The sequence below is a fragment of the Lasioglossum baleicum genome, chromosome 6, assembly GCF_051020765.1.
Source record: "Lasioglossum baleicum chromosome 6, iyLasBale1, whole genome shotgun sequence".
In the NCBI taxonomy this organism is placed as follows: domain Eukaryota; kingdom Metazoa; phylum Arthropoda; class Insecta; order Hymenoptera; family Halictidae; genus Lasioglossum; species Lasioglossum baleicum.
The window spans coordinates 4854851-4874511 of record NC_134934.1 but is presented as its reverse complement, the minus strand read 5'-3'; the positions used below and the strand labels follow the sequence as shown (position 1 = coordinate 4874511).

At 54.6% G+C, this 19661-nt stretch overlaps 1 protein-coding gene across 5 annotated transcripts; it reads left to right on the top strand.

Annotated features, from left to right (window-relative positions):
• The first annotated feature begins 628 nt into the window (after positions 1 to 628).
• On the top strand, positions 629 to 19648 carry LOC143209827 (uncharacterized). Of its 5 annotated transcripts, XM_076426014.1 has the most exons (7): positions 629 to 1504; positions 11309 to 11363; positions 16066 to 16301; positions 16394 to 16671; positions 17464 to 17636; positions 17704 to 17983; positions 18050 to 18463. In XM_076426014.1, exons 3-7 carry the CDS (start codon positions 16093 to 16095, stop codon positions 18457 to 18459), a joined length of 1350 nt encoding a protein of 449 aa, XP_076282129.1. In that variant the 5' UTR covers positions 629 to 1504; positions 11309 to 11363; positions 16066 to 16092; the 3' UTR covers positions 18460 to 18463. The 5 variants fall into 5 exon arrangements, with proteins under 5 accessions (XP_076282129.1, XP_076282128.1, XP_076282133.1 ...); XM_076426013.1 differs by lacking the exon at positions 11309 to 11363 and having other exon boundaries at positions 632 to 1504; positions 18050 to 19648; XM_076426018.1 differs by lacking the exon at positions 11309 to 11363 and having other exon boundaries at positions 638 to 1504; positions 17716 to 17983; positions 18050 to 19645.
• Positions 19649 to 19661: the final 13 nt, after the last annotated feature.

Genomic DNA, 19661 nt, shown 5'->3' with positions numbered 1-19661 from the left:
ACTTCCGGTGTTACGATAGCTATCGACTCGCAGGGGTTCTTACCTGTCACGCTATGCCTGTTTTTCCGATGGGGGCTCGGTGAATGACGCAAAACGCACGCGTGCTCCGGGCTTTGTCGCGTTCTACGCGGTTCGAATCGAACTGGAAACGATAAGGGTATCATCTAACTTTGCAACATATCGATGGGACGTTCGTCCGAGATGTCGCGAACTTTGAACCTGCAAGATATAGAAGAATCGCGACATCTAGGAATTTGAGTACGAGCGACGGCACGGTAGGATGAGTGAATCGGAATGGTTGGTGCACGGTGGAGCAAAAGAGAAACATTGTACGGAAATTGCGAGGAATCGGCGAAACATTGGGGCACCAAACACGAGATGCCAAACGCTGAACGCTGAACGCTGGACGCGGAACGCGGAACGCGGCGCCCTTTGCGGCCGTGGGTGTCGAAGCTCCGCCCGTCAAGCCGGTCGCCCCGCGCTGTGCACCGCCTCGGACCGCCCAATCGAACCGCGGTCCCCATCCCTACCTTCTCGGGAACCTTTTCGGTTGTCTTTCTCGCGCCCACGAGGCTCCGATCGGACCGTGGCCGCATCCAGCTCGATGCAGTCGCGGCGTTCTGTCTACGGTAGTTCGCGAGCCGTTGCCGTTGCCATCCGCCTCCTCCTCCGCCTTCGGCAGCGCCACCGCCTTCCGTGATTGCCTCCGCCTCCGCGTTCACGAGCGACTCCATCGTCTGCCTCCTCTCGCTACCTCCTGACTCCTCTCTCCCCCTCTCGACCCCTCTCGCCCCACCGGCGCCGGTCGGACCCAGACCAGCGGCAGAGGTGACTGTCCAGGGCAGTTTCGAAGCCGCAGTCACCGGTTGCACCGCGTTCGAGAAGTAGCCTCGCTCGGTTCGCCCCGCACCCTCGCGCTTTCTCTTCCTCTCCGTTTCTCCGCCTTTCCTTTTCCCATAGTGCGCGCTTCTCGTGCGTCGCATTCTCCATTCAAATAATCGGCGAATGTGCGCGATTTTCTTTGAGACACCTGCGAAATCGGCCGCGTTTCGGCCGTATCCGACCCTCGAAGCGTCGCGGCATCATCTCCGCCATCGACGGCAACGACCAACGACAAACTGACAACGACAACAATAGCAACGACACTACGTCGAGTAGAAGGATACGTCGGGTGATGCGGTGAAGTGACGGAAATCAGTGAACCCCGCGAACATCCAGGCCAAAAATCAGTGAGCATCGGGGGATGTCCGGTGTTGGCGACGGCGCGGGTCAACCGTCCGGATGATAACAACCTTGATCGACAAGATTTCGCGTATAAGGTCGCCACCGGAAGCGAACGAAATTTATTGTCGCGAGTGAACGATCAGTGAAATCCAAAAAGTGGAGGAGGAGCCCGTCGAATTCAACGTAGAACGATCTATCTCTCTTCTGGATCGACCAGAGGAACACCGAGTACAGGCAGCTCGCGAACATTTGGATGCTCGGAGTCGACGATTGATCGCGCGTAAGTACACAGAGAGCGTATTTCATGGTCGCGAACCGGGTAATATTTGAACGATGAAGAACTCACAATGGAAGCTTTCGTCGCGCCGCACCGTGTTTGTCAAGAACGGAGCATAAGGGGGTAGACTTCTTTTTCCAGGATTGCAAGGGTGCGGGATTCGCTTTCTCATTCACCTTCGTCTTCGCATTCTCATCAAACACGGGGTTTTTCAGTAGTCAAAAACGCTAGATAAAAGACCGATCTAGGGCGCTATCTCCCTCAAAAGTCCTATTTTTTCGTTTACGAGGCGTAATTTTCATTATTCGGCAGCGTAATTTGCATTATTCGAAAGCATACGCATGTAGCTATTTTCATAGCTACACGCTGCCGAATAATGCAACTTACACCTAGTGAACGAAAAAATAGGCCTTTGAGGGCGATCGCGGCCTGGTTTGATCTTTTATCTAGCGCTTTTGACTACTGAAAAACCCCATCTTTGTATTATCCAGAAATGAGGAGGCGAATCCCGCACCCTTGCAATCCTGGAAATGTGTCTACCGCCATAAGGCCCACTACACACGTCCGTTTTTCTAACGTACGGCAACCGTGAGGTACCGGATTTGCGGTCTGAAATACTATTGATCCAATTAGGCGCTGCACATTTGTTTTTACCGTAGTTGCGGCGCCGCAATACAATATTTACCGCACGGTCGCCGCACGTTAGGAAAACGGATGTGTTTAGCGGGCCTTAACCAGCGAACGACGGCGGGTGGCTGATGATGCGCAGACAGGGGCGATTGCGAGCCATTCGTCGAAAGAATACGGGTCGTTATCGGAACGTTCGGTACTCGGTACTCGGTACTTTGTACTCGGTTATCGTTACGAATTAACGCGAGATAACGTTAACGACCTTTGGAGGTAGGTCGTGCGTGCGAAACGCATGGAACCGTGAGGTTGCTTCTCGTCGCCGATGCCAACGTCGGCAAAGACTCGTCCGCTATCTACGTTCAAGAGTTGTGTTTCGTTAACGTTTTTGAAGTTCCTCGAAGAGAAATCGGGAAGAAAGTTTCTCTCGTTTGGATTCACGGGAACGCGAAAAACGATGATCGTTGCTCGTCGAACACGGAGAACGATTACCGTTCTCGAATCATGCCGGCGCGGCATCGCGATTCTACACTCGTAACGGCTGTATTCTTCGGCGGGTCAACGTTTTCGACGGACGGATAAGTGAACGCGTAACGATGCCCCGAGGAATCGTCGGTTATTCGGCTCTTTCGTTCGTGCTACCCTCGATGCGATTTCTTAGGGTATGGATATAGTAGAGCGGTGGAAAAATCAAACCAATGTAAAATTAACACTAGAACTACCGGATGAGTCAAACTGACTCGCTCCTGATTTGTTCTTTCAGAAATATTGAAATTATAAATATGTTTCACTGAGAAAATTTTTAGTTAGTTTCTCGATTGAAGTCCATATTTAAACAAAACTGGTATGAAAGCTAAATAAATGCAATTTTGCCATTATCATAAGGTGATGTGGGCTAATTCCGTTCAGTGCTGGGTAGTTCTAGTGCTAAATGCGACTGTATACGGTGGAGCAGTGCACATACAAACATAAATCACAGCTCTACTATAATCTCATGCTTACTTGGGTTTTCTCCTGGTTTCCACGTAGACAAACGAACCCTTTGAAAGCACACTAATCAGAATCACCGACTGTGACAGTATCGGGGTAAAGTTTGAAATTGCGAATCGTGAATGGCAAAATCGCAGCCTAGAACTACTCGCGAGTTGTTCGTAGAAGAAAAAAATAGTAGAACAGTTTTGAACGGGACTGGCTGCGAACGCTCGCGGGGACTCCTAAACGGATACGAAGTAACCGCGATAACGTATCGCCGCGAGCCACTCGATACGAATAAGTTCCGGTTCTGGACGTTGACGCGGTGTTGGCTCGCAGAAAAGCCGTTTTTGGTGATCGAAACAGACAGAGAATTAGAAAATCGGAGAAGGAAAGTTCCGGACCACGCGTCGCGTCGAGTAACATCTCGGTCGCTCGAGGACGGTTCCCGGGCCGCTTCCATACGCGTCGCTCTTGAAATTGTATCGTGCCACTCGAGAAAACCAGCACGGCACGTTGCCGCAAAGGGGCCGAATCTCGAGAGGTTTTTCATCGAAGATCCGGCCGGTTCTGTTATGTTCTGTTCAGCTCTGCTCTGCTCTGCTCCGCTGTGCACTGCTCTAGTCGACGCAACAAGACCAGACGCCGAGGGAAACGGTACCGGCGATAGAGACGGCGGCTGTGACTGTAGAGCTGCGGCCGGCGGCGTCATCCTACGAGAACGCCCGTCCGGTTTTTAGGCCTAATTGGTTGTCGCCCGGCGCCTCGTCTTGTTCTCGGGGAAAGTGTATCCCTCTCCGTTGCCACGGTGCTTCGACTTTTTTCTTCTCGCCAGGCTGTTGGGATGCGTTTCAGTAAATACCTGCGATTCATTTCGAACTTTGAACGATCCGCCAAAATCCATAGAGCAAACAAGAAGAGCAGTGAACGTCCGGTCGCGATGCGTTGTCGTGCGAAACGCGTTTTATTCAATGTGATTGAGTTGCAGCATACGCGCGATCTTGCGGTAAAGGTTCCGTCGCTTTGTGCGTCGCGTCGCAACGGAACACGACGCGACGCGACGCGACGTTCGTGAACGGAGCGTGTGTAGCCGGTAAGCGCAGGTCGCGTTTAATTTACCGTAATAGCGATTTCGCGTATCGGACAGATATTTTTATTGGCGTTCGCTTTCGGTACGATACGCATTTATCGAATGTCGTGTTTATCGAGCATCGTAAAACGATCGTTAATGCTTTTACGAATCGATAACGATCGCCACGGGTTCTCGTAATAATGACGTTGCCACGCTGTCTGCCGTCGAATCGATAAGATCTGAAACGATCTCTCGGCTCGTTCGAGATCACAAATAGGAGGAGCCGCGTAATTTATCACGCGAGTTTTCGGCTCGATCCGTGGACGGGCCACGACGACGATTCTCTAAACTTGGAGGTGGACTCGGGTCTTTCGGGGATGTTCAAGTCTTGACCTCTCTTGTCCCACCACGGCGGATCGGACCGGTTCGGATGAAGATACGCGAAACTGTCTAGGCGACGGACCGCTCCGCACCGGACCCACTTCGTCGCTTTAGCTTCGATTTGACGAAGTAATCGCGTACTTATAACGTTCGCGATTCCTACGCGGCCGAGAAAATAAAGCTACGCCTAAAACGCGGACGCGTTTCACGGGACTCGGTCACGGATAGCAACGATAAGCAGGGTGTGTCGGGAGAGAAACGATCGAGCGAGATAATCCTGATCGGTTGAGCGAACCCGAACCCGAGCCCGAACCCGAACACGAACTCGAACCCGCACGAAAATCCAATAAAATCGTATAGAGCGATCGAGGCGGCGAGTTTGCGCGCGTCGGCCAAAGACCCGTTACATCGGAGGACGAGGTAATTAATTTAAGCTGCGAACGCCTCGCCACTAGGCCAATGCAAACACCTTCTTTGCGCGAATGCTGGCGTGCTCGCGCGCACCCACTCGCATACGGACACACGCACACACGATGTACACGGTGTGCACACACAGCCATTCGAGTGCTCGGGTGTGCTGTATAACGACTCCCGAGATCCGCGCGCGATCCTTAGCTCGTTCTCGCCGCGCCGCGCCGCGCCGTCGCAACACGATTCGACTCGACTCGATTCGAAAAGTTGCTAGGTAGTAGTCGCGACCATTCTCGCGCCAATGCCTCGAGAATTTCCTCTTGGATCTACGATGTAACTGCGTTCGAATCTTGAACCATGCGAGAGGGTACGCGGCTGCCGAAAACGAAGCCCTCAGCTCGACGAACCGAGACAGGAGGTGAAACAAGAAGAAACGGAGACGAAGAAACCGCGAGGAGTGTGCGCGCGCTACCGCTTGCCACTCGACTCGATCGGCGAACGTTTCGTTGGTTATCTCTCACGAATAATCGGGGTGGAGGCAAATAGTTGCGAGCGGTACGAGAGTCGCGTCGGGCTGTCTCGTCCAAGAACGAAACGACGGGTAACAGATTAAAAATCCGGGAGCCGAGCAGAGTCTGGTTTAACGAACCTACCGACGACGTATCGCGGCGTTAATTACCGGCGAGGGGTCTGACCAAATGCGCGCGGCGCGGCACGGCTACGACGACGACGCAAAACGGAGCCGAGCTGAGCGCACCTCGCCTATCTGAGAGCACCGAGCGGGCCGACCTCGTCGCCAAGGCAGATGCATTAATCGAGCCGGCTTAAATTATAGCCAGCCGCTAATTGCGCTCTTCTTCTCGGGCTGTCCGGCCGCGGGAGACGCGAGCGAGAGCAGGACCGCGAAGGGAGAAAGAGCAAGAGCGCCCAAGGCATTTCCCCTGCTCGCCGATTACAAGCACCATTAAGTCCCATCGCGAATCGTCTCTTGCAGAACGATCGATCGCCGTTCCGTTTCGTCTCGTTTCGTTTCGCTTTCTTCCGTTCCGTTTCGTGTCGTTCCATTCTCTTGTGTTCTACCCTGGAAAAGTCACAACAACCAAAACGCGAGACGGACACGATCACAGGAAATTTTGCGGATTTCCGCGAGAACGAAACGCGATTACGGGAAAAGGAGTGCAGACGGGGAGAATCAGACACCCCCCCGTTTCCCACGTCTTTCATATCTTTCGCTCTCGAGTTCGGCGACAGTTTAAATCCATTCCGTTGCGTTCTATTTTAGAAAAGTCGTAACAACAAAAGAACAAAACAGCCGCGAGCACAGGAATTTTTGCGGATTCAACGCGACAACCGGAAGAGGAGTGCAGATGGGGAGAGTCATCCATCGTCTCGTCCACGTTTCCCTCGTCGCTCTTCTCTGTCGCTCTTGAGTTCAGCGATAGTTTAAATCAGTCGGTGGAAATTACGATACGATAAAACACGTATCGGTTTGCATACCAGAGATATCGCGAACACGCGAACGAACGCGATGCGCATTTGCCCGTAGAGTGGACGTTTATATCGCACCCGCGCCGCGCCGTCCGCGTCTTCTGGCACGATTCGTAGCCGATCGAAACGACCGAAAGCGCCGAATCGACGGTCGCGACCCGGCCAAAGAGATTTTCGCCGCGCGGCACGACAGGCCGCGAGTCGTGTCGCATTACGTCGCGTGCCTAGCTTCGATACATCGTGATTGCGTAACCCGATTAACGGTAAAATCGGCCTTGGTCGGCCGAGTGTAGACGCCGAACGAGCGTACGGCCGACCGATCCAGTCGGGATTTCATAAAAATTGACACGCGACGAACTCCAGGCAGGATTAGGTTTTCCTTTTCGCTTGGGCAAGTGCGTGGAAACGATTCGAAAGAGTCGTGTCGTTGGCGCGTTGGTGTTTTGCCGAAGTCGTAGCCGTTGTCGTTGTAGCGACTGCTCGATCCGAAGTTGAGAAACGGTGGAGTGGATGTTTTCGCGCGAACTGCCTCGATTCGAGAATATCGTAGAAGACCGATAAAATCGCGGTCGTATCTAGCCGGTACAATAATCGTAATGTCTCGGTCTGCTACAGGCAATTCCGGTCCGGCCCGATCCGGTTGGATTCGAGTTCGAGTTCGAGTTCGAGCCCGAGTTCGAGTTCGAATAGATGCAACGCATCTTTATCGTTAATTGGACGATAAAGGGAAAGGTATCGTCGCGTCGTCCGCGAAGATCTTCTTGCTCGCGCGCTATGCCGACGATTTATTCCCGCGAGTCGAGCTATACCGCGCGATCGGTATACGCACGAAGATCCGGAGCCTGACCGGTTTCGATCCAGATCTCCGGGCTCGATTTCGGTCTCGGTCTGGAAAAGAGTTCTGGATATTGCGCTCGCCACCCTTTCAACGTCTCGTCCCGCGGAAAACGTGCGGCAGACTCTACATATACGAATCTTTGCGATTTTGTGCGGCGTACGCGTACCCAAATTGAAACTCGAACGTTTATGCGTTTTCCGTCTGTGCGTTTATGAATAAACAAGAGCAACGAGCATCGTGTCAGAACCGATACGCGTACGCGTCGCGGCGACACTCCCTATCCTATATTATGCCCTTAATCCTGGTAGTATCTTAATTATCAAATTTATCGAACCGAGAGCCGATCCTCGAAACGAGTCGGAATTATAATCCTGAGAAACTCGCGGCGATACGGTCACGCGCGACTGAGCTAAGAAACGAACGCGAGCAGCGCGCTGGCAGAACGGCGCGTTCTCAAAGTTAATTGGAAAACAAACAGAAAATTAACGCGAACCCGGCAGCGAATCCTTCCAGTCGGCCGTTACTCACGATTTATCGTAACTCGTTCGAGTCCGGTCGGTGACCGGTTTATATCCGAGATCGGTGGACGATGCGCGCGAGCGCGCCCAAGACCTGCCCGATCGACGATCGACTGATCAAAAATCTTCGATCCGCGTGAAACCGTTCGCGTTCGCGTCCGAGTTCGAGCTCGCGTCCGATCCCGAAGAACAGGAAGTTTCTCCCTTTTTCCACCTGGACGAAGAAACCAGTTTGATCCGCGAGAAAAAAGAAATGGTGAATTATCGCGTAATCGCGAATACGTTTAACCCGTTAACGCATCGGCGTTAATCGATCATTTTCTTTTGCTCCGTTAGTTTGGTTTTTCCGTGTCCACTGCCATGCGAAACTCGTACTCATATTTGTATATGTATACGAATGTAGTCGTGCGCGCGTTCGAGAGTCGAGACAGACCGAACGCGGATATTCGGGCTTTAAAAATCGAAACTCGCAACCGGTTGGACGGCGAAAATCTTCCCGACCGTTAATCTTGATTTATGATAACCGCGACCGCGATCTCCTCGGAGACCGACCGGATAATTGGATCGCGCGCGCGTCCCATGCGTGTCTCCGCGTTGCTACCGGTCTCACAGCTACGGCCCGGAATCGACCTTTTTCCCTCGGATCCTCGCGATCCTACACCATCATCGTTTCGGGAATGGTTTCGACGAGTTCTAGCCCCTCTACCGATCTGGTCAGTCTCCGTCTATCTCCGTGCGATTCCCGAATACACACGGATACACCCGGATAGACCCGGATGCATCGTGCGAACGATGCAGAACCGGTCCAAAGAGCGCGGCGCGGTGCCGCCCGAATAACAAACTCGGTTAATTGCCGAGCGATCGATTTCCCCCACCACGCGTCTTTTATGGAACCCGACCGGAAAATCGAACTCGTCGCCCGAAGAAGTTGGCACGATCTCGGCGCAAAGTTGGTTCGTCGCGTTCGGTGGAATCGGCCGGAATCGTTCGTTTCGCTTCGACGGTGAAGTCGCGCGCACGCGCGCTCGCTCGCTCGCAATGAAGAAAGAAAAAAGTGGCGCGCGTTCACGGCCCGGGAAAATTGTCAGCCTCTTTTAAGGGAACTTTAACGCCGCGGTAAGAGCATATTATGCGGCCGTTCGACCGGCTAGCAGGTCGACCGGCCGGCTGGCCGGCTGGACGGCTGAACGGCTGAACGGCTGGACGAGCGGCTGGTCGCGGGCAACTGTGTGCGTCGCGTGTCCGTGAAGTCGCGTACGCGAATCGAATCGGATCGGTCGAGCGTGTTGGTGGTGATCGAGCGCCTGAGAGGAGTATAGAGACAACGGCCTGCCGATACACCGACCGTGCTTCTCAACCGACGGAACGCGACCCAACGAGAGGCGACGCGATGCGATACGACTCGACCGAACTACCACCGACCTGCTCTCTTTCTTTCTCTCTCTCTCTTTCTCTCTCTATCTCTTTCACATTGGAACGCCAACAATTTTCTTCGCGAATTAGTTCGGCAAAGAGATCGCGGAATTCTTTTTCGAATCGGGACAACGTTCGAGCATGGTTGGGAACGGCTGGCAGCGGCCAACGGATACCTTGTTCCCGGAGGAAGTGGACAGGAAAAGGAATCGCGGAGGGACACGGGAGACGACAAGGCGCGGCGAGGTTTATATTATAATTACGCGGATTCTCGGTCCCGACAACAGGCTACGGGCTAGGGGCTACGGGCGACCGACAGTGGTTGGCGTACTGGCAAAAAAAAGAACAAGGGAAAAGGGAAAGAATCCTCGGGTAGAAGTTTCTTCGTTTCCGCGAACCGAGACGGGACTTTCGAAAACGCGTCTCGTTTCGGCAGTCGTTCGAGTTTCACGACAAACCCGAGTCGGATGGTCGGTTTGGTCGATTAGCGGTCGCGACGCGTCGCATCGGGATCGAGCCGTTCAGCCGTCGAACGAACCGAGACCCGGGGGAATGGGGCGTCGAGAGCCCATAAACCGACGACCCCCTGCCTGCTATCGAAGAGGTCTGGCTTGATGGGGGAACTAATGACGAGATGGCTCGCTATAATGGACAGTTAGAGTCGGCTGGCCGGCCGGCTGGCTGGCTGGCCGAGCCGTCGCGCCACGCCGCGCCGCGCCGCATCGCTCGACCGTAATAGATTCGGGGTTGAACCGAGAAACCGCAATGGAGGGTCTGCGTAAAATGGCGGACAAGCCTTTTACGGATCGTATTGCGTTTCGACCTTGCGTCCTACGGTCTACGATCCACCGTTCACGATCGCCTTAACGAGCACTCCGAGTACAGATCGCGATCCTGTCCGTCCGTAATACGGTCGCGCATCCCCGGGAACAGAGAGGGACGGTTGCGTTGCGGTTGCGTTGCTCGCAGGCCGGGAAGAATCCACCGAGAAACCGAGAAAAGGCGAAAGATATCCTCGGAAAGATAACGTAAATGGGGGATGCGTCGAAAGCGTACTGCCTAGTAATATACCTGGAATAGATGACTGGGCCTACGACGGTACGCGCGAGGCCAGACAACGCGCCGACAGCGGACGACAACCTTATTGGAAAGTCGTGTTCGACGTTAAAACCGGAAAAACGGAAGTTGAACCGAAAGCCCGGCACAGCTCGGGAGAGCCCGCAAGGTTCGCCCGAGTTAGGGTACAGACATAGTGCAGCGGTGAATGAACATCGTGGCAAAATCAAACCGATGTAATTAAATGCGACTGTACATAGTATAGCGGTTGCCCATAAAAACAAAAGTCACCTCACCTTGCCGCTCCACTATATTCTTGTACTGAAACGAGTTAACGCGTTCGAGGATTTTTCCCGATGTCGCGTTGGTTTCACGAGTTCCGCGAGGTTCGCACAGCGATACGACTACACCGGAAGCAGTAGCCGTTATAGCGGTTTTGAACGATTATTGGGTTTCTTTTGGCCCGATGAATCGGTACGTACACCTCCGCGCGAACGAGACACGGTTAGTTGTACATACATATACGCGTAACCGCGAAGCGGGAGCTTTTCTCTCGACGCTCGCGGCTGGATACATAAATCTCCTTTAGAGTCTAGTGAATAGCGGGAGTATACGGGAACGAGAGAAGTTATACGCGGTTGGCTTCCCGGTCGGCAAACACGGCGGGAAAAATTGGCGAATCTACGAGGCTCGCCACTCTATGATTCATAAATATTTAAGACGCGACAAATGGTCGCTCTTGTCTGTTATCAACGGTACCCGCATACCCGCGCGTTAACCAGAGTTTAACTTTGCCTTCCGTGTTCTTCGCCGCTTGGTCGCTCGGCTGGTTCGTCGGTTCGCCTGGAAGTTCGAAGCGACGCGCGATCAAATTCGACCCGACCGATTCCAATGTCTACAGTCGCGTCCCGTCGTCGGTGGAATCGATCGATCGCGGAAAGGCGCGAGTCCTCGAGAGTCGAGCGTAGCCCGTCGCGTCGGTTGTTCTGCTTTTTTCCACGCTTATATTTTTTTCTTGGTCTTCGTTTCAGCGTGCTAGTCGCCGTTCTCGGTTACGAGCTGCCGTACCGGTTGCTCGAAGTAGGCGTAAGTAGGCAAACCGGGTGTCACGAATCGCACTCGTTTTTCATCGGTCCCATTTTGTCGATTTTCTGGACGAATCGAGCAACGCGAGAAAGGAGACGACCGTGTTGGAATCGGCCGCGAAGATCTACTAAGCTCCAAGCGGACGCCTGGACGCGGCGTTTAGCGATCCATAATCCATTTGCCGTAACTTCCTGCTGCGTGTTCAGACGCAGAAGTTACAGCGTTCGTGACGGATGGAGTATAAGGGACCCAGGATTGCAAAACGCTGCGTCCAGGCGCGCTTGGGAGATCCCACCTTCAGGAAAGATCTCGCACCGTCGCGCTTCGAGAATCACGCGTATCAAACGAACAGCAACGAACTTGCGAGTTGCAACGAGTCGGCGTGGGAACGCGGGCGCACGGTTCGAGAGGAGAGAACGAAGTTGGATTCGACCTAATCCGGACGCGACGCTCGCCTCGCCTCGCCGTGTGTCGTTCGCTTCTCGACACGAAGAACAGAGAAAGACCGGCGCGGCGAGCCAAGACGGAACGAGGCGTATGTTGCACGCGTGCACGAACGCGAACGCGAATCAACGCGCATACATATGGATGCACGGACGGTCGTCGGTTGCGATACTTACGAGCTCGCCGCGTTATTCCGTATGCGCGATTGAGATCTCGTTTAGTCTGGCCGCGCGGAAACTCGAACGAGCTAGTGTGAACGCAAAGGCGGACGCGAACGTTAAGCACCTTCTCGGTCGACTCCCGCGAACACCTCGCGGACTGGTTCCGAGTTGAAACGTTGCCCGGTAGAGTACCTACCTACCGAACCCGAGAAACCATGTACCGGTGAATAATAATTGGGCGATAAGATGTCGCGTGGAAGCGGCAACGCACGGAAATTAACGCGCCCGCCGTCTTCTCCTTCCCGCCTACCGCCTACGACCTACGATATCTGATCCCTCCATCTCAAGATCTCGACATCCGCCGGGATTTCTTCTCTCTTCCGTCGCCAAGGGTCGCGCGATGCCAACAGAACGCGAAAAATAGACAAAAAATTCGACGCGATCGTTCGCAGCAAGTGTTGATCGTGGCCGAACACCGGTTACTTTCGGATTGCACCTCTACTCTCGTTCGATGCGCCAAAAACTATTTCAAAACGGAACCGAATGTGTATCTACCTTCGCTTAAAATTTGTGTTCGAAAAGCAGAAGCGTTCTTCGTAGATCGCAACGAGAACCGATAGTTGCGTCTGCTTTTGGAAGAAGTAACATTGGTTAATGGGTCGTCGCGCGTCGACGCGGATTCGTCGCGTAACCTTCGGTTAACAGATTACACCGCGTACGATCGCGTTCCGGATGCGGTTATCTGTACACTCGGAGCATCCCCCTTTGCGACATTTTCACCGGCGCGTTTGAAATTTATTACCGGATTCGGCGGTGGTAACGTGAACAGTAAAATGTAAAGACATTGCGATAAAGCTAGAACGCGTGGAGGTGTGTAGAGGCGCGGTGGCGCAAATCGCTCGACACTTGCTTATTGTTAGCTGCGTTTCCGCGGCTCTTTCGCGGTTCGACGCGTACGCGACACGACGCGTCGGAAATCTTGCAAACGGAGATTCGCCGAAAACTTTCGCACGTATTTCCACGTGGCAGCGAAGGATCGGACTGGCAGAAATCCTTGCCGCACAGGTACGACCATCCGTACTCCTTTCTCTTTTCTTTCTTCGCGTGTTCGCCCTCGTGCTCACGAAACACCGAGTTCCGTTGCTCTGTTGCTCCGTTGCTACATTGCTCCGTGTTTCTTCGTTTGTTCGGTTTCTGACTAGCGTCTTGTTCGAACACACTCGCGCTCCTTCTCCGGCGTCGTTTCACTGTTTCGCCGTTCCCTCGTATACGCCAAGACCGAGGCGTCGAGCTTGCCGTGGCATAAACGCGAATAAATTTCATTCGCGAGGATTTATGCCAACGTTCAAGCGGATTAGTTGCGCGGTACAACGCGAAAGTACTCTTACTAACCTCTCGACCGTCGCTTCGACGAGTCCAACGAATCGAGCCGAAAGAGTCGACAAACTCGAGCGAGTAACCGTGAATGAAGTGCTTCGGTGGAACGGTGAAAGGGGCGTGAGAGGCGCGTGCCGAAACTGGACCGGCCCGCAATTTCCGAGGAATCTTATCTCCCGTTTGCATCTTCGGTATCGGGTTACAGGCGGAAAGATACCTTCGCACCGAAACCGATCCGGAGCTTCTTCCTGTCTACGGTCCGAGACCCTACCTCTGTCTCTTTCCGAGGCGCACCCCCCTTTCTCCCTCGCTCTCTCCTTTCAGGCCACGAGCTAGTGGAAGGTGGGAAGAGGTCGGAGATGCGGCAAAGATACTTATCGAAAATCCGAAATCGATGGTGACGAATAAAACAGGTCGAGCCGGTGAAAAAAAAAGGTGAAAAGATTTATCGGTTCCGCGAGACTGTCGCGAAAAGAAATCGCGCTCGTCCCGTCGCGTCGCTGTCAACTGTCGACTGTCGCGAGACTCGTCGTCGACCAAGCCGGAACTCGTCCGACGCGTAACCGAGGCCAACTTATAGAGCCGCGTCACGCGATTTCCACTTAGCCGGGTGAATAGGGTGAGTCGGCTCGCGATAACCGGCAACGAACGATCGCGAGCACTTTTACGGTTCCGACGATCGATCGCGTTCGAATCGCGAATCGTCATTCCCGTTTTCGATCCGATCGCGTTGCGCTTTACATCCGTTGTAATGGTCGCAAGTCGAAAGTCATGCGAAGTCGCGAACGACCGACGAACGTTCGAGAGCAAGCTCGCGAACCTACAGCTCACGGAGGAATAGAGTCGCCGGCCGAAAGAAGAAGAAACACGAAGGGACCGCGTCCGTGTCCGTGTTTCGTGTGTTCGTGTCCGTGTCGGTGGCCGGAGGCTTGTCAGTGTGCGCGCGTCGTCCGAGCGAGCCTACAAGGAAACCCTTCTACGCGGTCGGCGCCGTGGCGCCTCGGAATCGAGCAATCGTCCAGCACCGACACCACCGGCGCGCGGCGCGTTTTAACCGTCGTCGATCGAAATGCTTCCCATCGAAACATCGTCGCGCCGCGCCCGCGCGCGTCCGTCGTCACCGAACCTGTCCGTCCTTCTCTGTCCAAGGGAAACGTCGTTCTCCTCGAGACGAAAACTCCTACGAACCACGAGGACGGGAAGCGTCCTCATAAAAGACCGAAAGAAACTCGTCCGGGCCAGTTTCGAACAGAACCGGTAGACGTCCGAAGCAATTAATTAGGCTCGTAGAGAATCGGTACTCTTGTTTCGCCTCTCGTCGCGTCTCTCGTCTCTCGTCTACCGTCCACCGTCCACCGTCTACAGTCTCGCCTCCCCCGTCTCTCGTCGCGCGTCTCAAGTCTCGCGCGTCTTGTTCCTGTCTCTCGCGTCGCCGCGCTCGGATCCAGCCGAACCTGTATGAGAGAGAGATTAGTCGAATCAACGTAAAAAAGGGTGACCAAAGACCGCTGGAACGTTATTTCCATTAGCGATTCCCCTGTCGGGATGTCGCTCCTCTCCCCCGTCTACCGCGGCTCATCGACGAACGGAGAGAGTCGCGTTCAGAATGTCGCGCGTTGCGTCGGCTCATCGATCGTCAAATAAAAGTTTGACCAACCTTGTGCTACCGAATGACGATTCAAACTCGTCGAGAAATCTTTCCTTTTTGTTTTCTGCACAATCATTTGTTAGCGATCGCGATCTTTTGAGTGCTTCTCTTCTTCCGCCGTCGCCGAGAGAGGGCGAGAGAAAGAGAATAGAGGAAAGTCCTCGACTTCTCGCGATTCAAAGAAGAGGAGGAAGGGGCGACAGAGCGCGGGATCGAAACGCAGAGGTCTAGCTGGCGCCAGATGCTCGTTTAGTTTCGGCGCCGCAGTTCCAGCACCAAAACACGATTACTCTTCCAACCGGTTCCTATCAAAGAACTCCTCTCGGCCGTCGCTCGAACCTTTTACTCCGCGCGCCGTGTTGAGCGCACGTCGCGAAAATGTGCTCTGCATCGATATGGAATTTTTTTTTTGTTCAAACCGCGAAATTTCGAAAATCGCGAAAACGTTCGATTCCGTAGCGACAAGGAAACGTCCGCGCAAATAGGAAGAAACGAGACGCACGGTCTCGCGGTGACACTCGAGTCGGTTTGCGTTACGGATTTGTTCGCCTGGAATCGATCCGTCGCGTCGCGTCGGGACCGGGACACGCGGTTCTCCGCGACAGCGGCATAGCTTTGGTCCCGCCTACACGGATCTTATTCGTGGCCGCGATGGCCGCTATCCCGTATCTCTGATTCTACGCTCGAAGCCAAGTCGCGCCTCGAAGGTGGAGACGCGTCTGCGCGCTCTGTCTCGCTCTTTTCCATCTTTGTTCGTTCACCGTGGCCCCTTCCGTCCATTCCCTCGTTTCCCTTCTTCGTCGTTTACCAGCGCCCTTTTCCTCGATGAGACGAGTCTCTCTCTTTCTCTTTCTCTTTCTCCATGACTGGAACGTATTCCGAGAAGCGGCTCCGAGACGCGGCAGCCGCGGGGACAACCGCCCTTCTTCGAACCGATGGCGAACCCGGTCGTCGCGTCTCGTTTTCTCCCGCGTTTCTTTAGCCGTGTCCCGCGGATTCCGATTCCGATTTTCGAAAACAGCTCGGTCGACGTTTACGCGTAACCAAAACGTTTGCCATTTGTTCGAAACAGATGCGGCGGTTTTAGTTCTCGGGGAGGATGTTCCACGGGGGCGGAAGCGGTGGATACGGTGGTGCCAGTTCCGACTACCAACAGCAGTCTCAGCAACAACAGCAGCAACACGGCCAGCAACTCCAAGCGCCGGTGTACGTGCCCTCGTCGCGGCCGACCATCCCATCGGCAGCGACGGCGGCTGCGGCCGCCGCGGTTCAGTATCACTCGTTCCCCGGTTCCGGTTCACCCGCCTGGTAAGTTGTCGAAGCTCGGGAGCGAGTCGCGTGGAGACATCGAGGAAAGCGAAGCTTTCTCGTTGCATCGTTCGATCGTGTTTCTTCGAAAGGGAGAAGACGGCGGCCTCCTGGCAGCATGGAGTGGAGACGTACGCGGCTCATCACGCGCTCGCCGGACACGCGAGCGGATCCGCGTCGGCCGCAGCGTCGATCGCAGCTGCCATGGGCCCTCATTCGGGGCACGCGCACCCGCACGCGGGTCATCCGCACACCGGGCATCCACACTCGAGCCTCGCCGCGGCCGCGCCCTTTTACGCTCAAAACGTCGCCATGATGTCGTCGTGGCGCGCGTACGACGGGGCAGGATTTCAACGGGCATCGCCTTACGGTTCGTATCCATCGAATACTCTATTTTCGGTGTTCCGTCGAGATCGAGTCGATCGAACCGCGAAATGCTACCAGCTTACCGCCTATCCGCCAAGTCGAATACCTACTCTAGAGATAGCGGTTTTGAACGTATGCTAAAACCGTGTAGTACGAATTTAAGGATCCGTGAATACAGATCCGTTCGGCACGTGTATTTATAATACACGTGAAATAGGGATCTCTAATACCTATCTACCTATCCGATTCAATCTACCTATTTACCTTCTCGTACCTATTTATCTGGCGCTAGCTCTTCCCGTGTTCGGGCACACCTATCGAGGAGATCGTTTCGCAGAGTTTGCGCTCGAAAGCGCGGGAGAAAGAGATAAAGAAGAGAGATCGTGCGGATCGAGCGGCTCGCGTCAGACATTAACCAGACTACGTACCACGCACGGTGGAAAAGCTGCCGCGATGGTTGTACGGTAAAAAAAGCTCCTTTCCTGGTCGACGCATCGCCGCGCGGTGGGCCATCTGCGACGGATAAGCGATAGCGGCTTTCTTTGAGACGAACTCTCTCGCGGTCGAGTGGTCGGTTGGTCGATTCGCCGTGTATCGAGCTCGCTACTCGCTCTTGGCCGCGATCGCGATCACAATCGCGATCCTGATCCTATTCGAATTCGGCTTTCGAGCTTTCCTTTGGCCGGATCAAGACCGGCGGCGATGGCGGTGGTTGCGTGTTCTCGCGAACGATCGACGTGAAATCGAACAAGCGTAGCTAGTCGGAGCGTCGAACGCATCGTTCGTTCTGTTTCAGACACCGCGATGGACTTTCAATTCGGCGAGGGTCGCGAGTGCGTCAACTGCGGCGCCATATCGACGCCACTTTGGAGAAGAGACGGGACCGGACATTATTTGTGCAACGCGTGCGGACTGTACCACAAGATGAACGGGATGAACAGACCGCTGATCAAGCCCTCGAAGAGATTGGTAAGTCCGTGTCACGTTCGACGGCAACGTTCTTCGTTCTTCGCCCGATCGATCGGTCGAACGACAGTCGACGTTTCAGACCGCGACCAGACGACTCGGACTCTGCTGTACGAACTGCGGGACAAGAACCACCACCCTTTGGAGGCGCAACAACGAGGGTGAGCCGGTCTGCAACGCTTGCGGTCTCTATTTTAAGCTGCACGGAGTGAACAGGCCGCTGGCCATGCGAAAGGACGGTATACAGACGCGAAAACGAAAGCCGAAAAAGACGCCGGAGCCAAACGTCAGACCATCCACCGGAGAACACGAGACCGCTACGGTTTCGGCGGCCTCGTCTCCTTCCACGGGTAAGAATATCTGCTCTCGACTTTTATACGAAACAGCCACCACTGGCCTATTCGCGTGGTCCGCAGAACTGAAGGCTAGCCAGCAGCAGCAGCAGCAGCAGCAACAACAACAACAACAACAGCAGCAACAACAACACCAACAGCAGCAACAATCGCAGCAGCAGCAGCAGCAACAACAACAGCATCAAATCGACGCAACGAAATCGAGCGGCGGAGCTTCAAGTTCGACCGACAGACCGGTGTACTTGGGACACACATCCCTGTTGGCGACCGGTAGCGTCGCAACCGTCAAGACGGAACCGCGAAGTTGCGACGGCATCGTGGGTCAGCCTTACTCCTCGTATTACCAACATCCTCATCAACTCGGCGTCTCGACCGGCGAGCATCAACAACAAACGTACTATGGGAGTCAAGAAGCGTCCTATCATCATCAGCATCACGTGACCGCCGCTGCCAAGTTGCTCGCGTCCTCGTAACTCGAGCCCTGTTTCCGCGAGGAAGTCGCAAAATAAGCGCGTCACGCCGTTAACGGAATTACAACGAGATTTCGCGAGCGCCCGCTTGCGAGTCGGCGCGCGTTTCATTTGTCCTATGCTTGTTCCTTCGTAATCTCGCGATTCATTCATTTACCGTTACTCATAGTATGCGCGCGAAAGCCACTGGTTTGAATTAGTTGTAAATAATTGGGTGGTACGGGCGCTTGGCCGCGCTGCCACCTATCATCCCGCGATTCGCTCGGAACGTCCCGAAACCCGGAATCCGGGACCGAGGATCTTCGCGACTGGCGAGACCGCTCGAATTTCGAATCGATACCGGAAGCGGTTCACGCGTGCTTGGTCCCGTCGGCGTTTCTCTCGATTCCGTGGAATAAATTCGTCGAACGCGAACGGTTGTAGAGGGACCGGACGCGCGCGACGTTTCGTCCGTTCGTCTCGCCATGCCGTCTTTCGGGCCGTGCGTACGCGCTTCCATCGTCGGTGCGACGAGAATCGTTCGAATCGACCGACCGGTTCTCTGTACAGTTCCTGTATAATTAATTTTCGGACGCGCAATAAAGAGCAAAGCTTTCGTTCTCACCGCTCGTCACGAATCGCAACGTACGCTTCGATCGCACTCGAGTCGTAGAGTGGTCAAGGAAGACAGAGAGAGAGAGGGTGGGAGGGAGCGGGAGAGTAAGAGCGGTCGTGTCGTCAAGTCGACGATTCGACGAGCGATCGTCCTCGGCCTCGGCCTCGCCGGTACTCAACAAATATTATCTTTTCGCGATCTAACGATCAGAGTGACACTCGCACGCGTCAAATTCACTCCCCTACCTGTCCGTCCGCCGACTGTCGGCCAGTCTGCCCGTCCGTCCGTTCGTCCGGCTGCCTGTCATCTCCGTCCTCGCTCCCCTCTACGGCAGAAACGCAGCAACCACCGTCTTTCCGTCGATAAACCAAACCACCCTCGCATCGGTCGCAGTTTCCGTGGTTCGGTCGTGAACGCGACAGCACAACGTCGCGGCCTCTGACACCGGTTCGCCTTCGAATCGGCCGACTCTCCTCGCCTCTCCGCTCCGTCACCGCTTCGACCGGTCCACCGGTCCACCGGTCGACCCTCGGTCTCGGCCATCTTCGTTCGCGCGCGATCGCATTTTTCGGTGTCCGCTTAGGTCCGCGATTCGAGTTCCAAGGCTCGA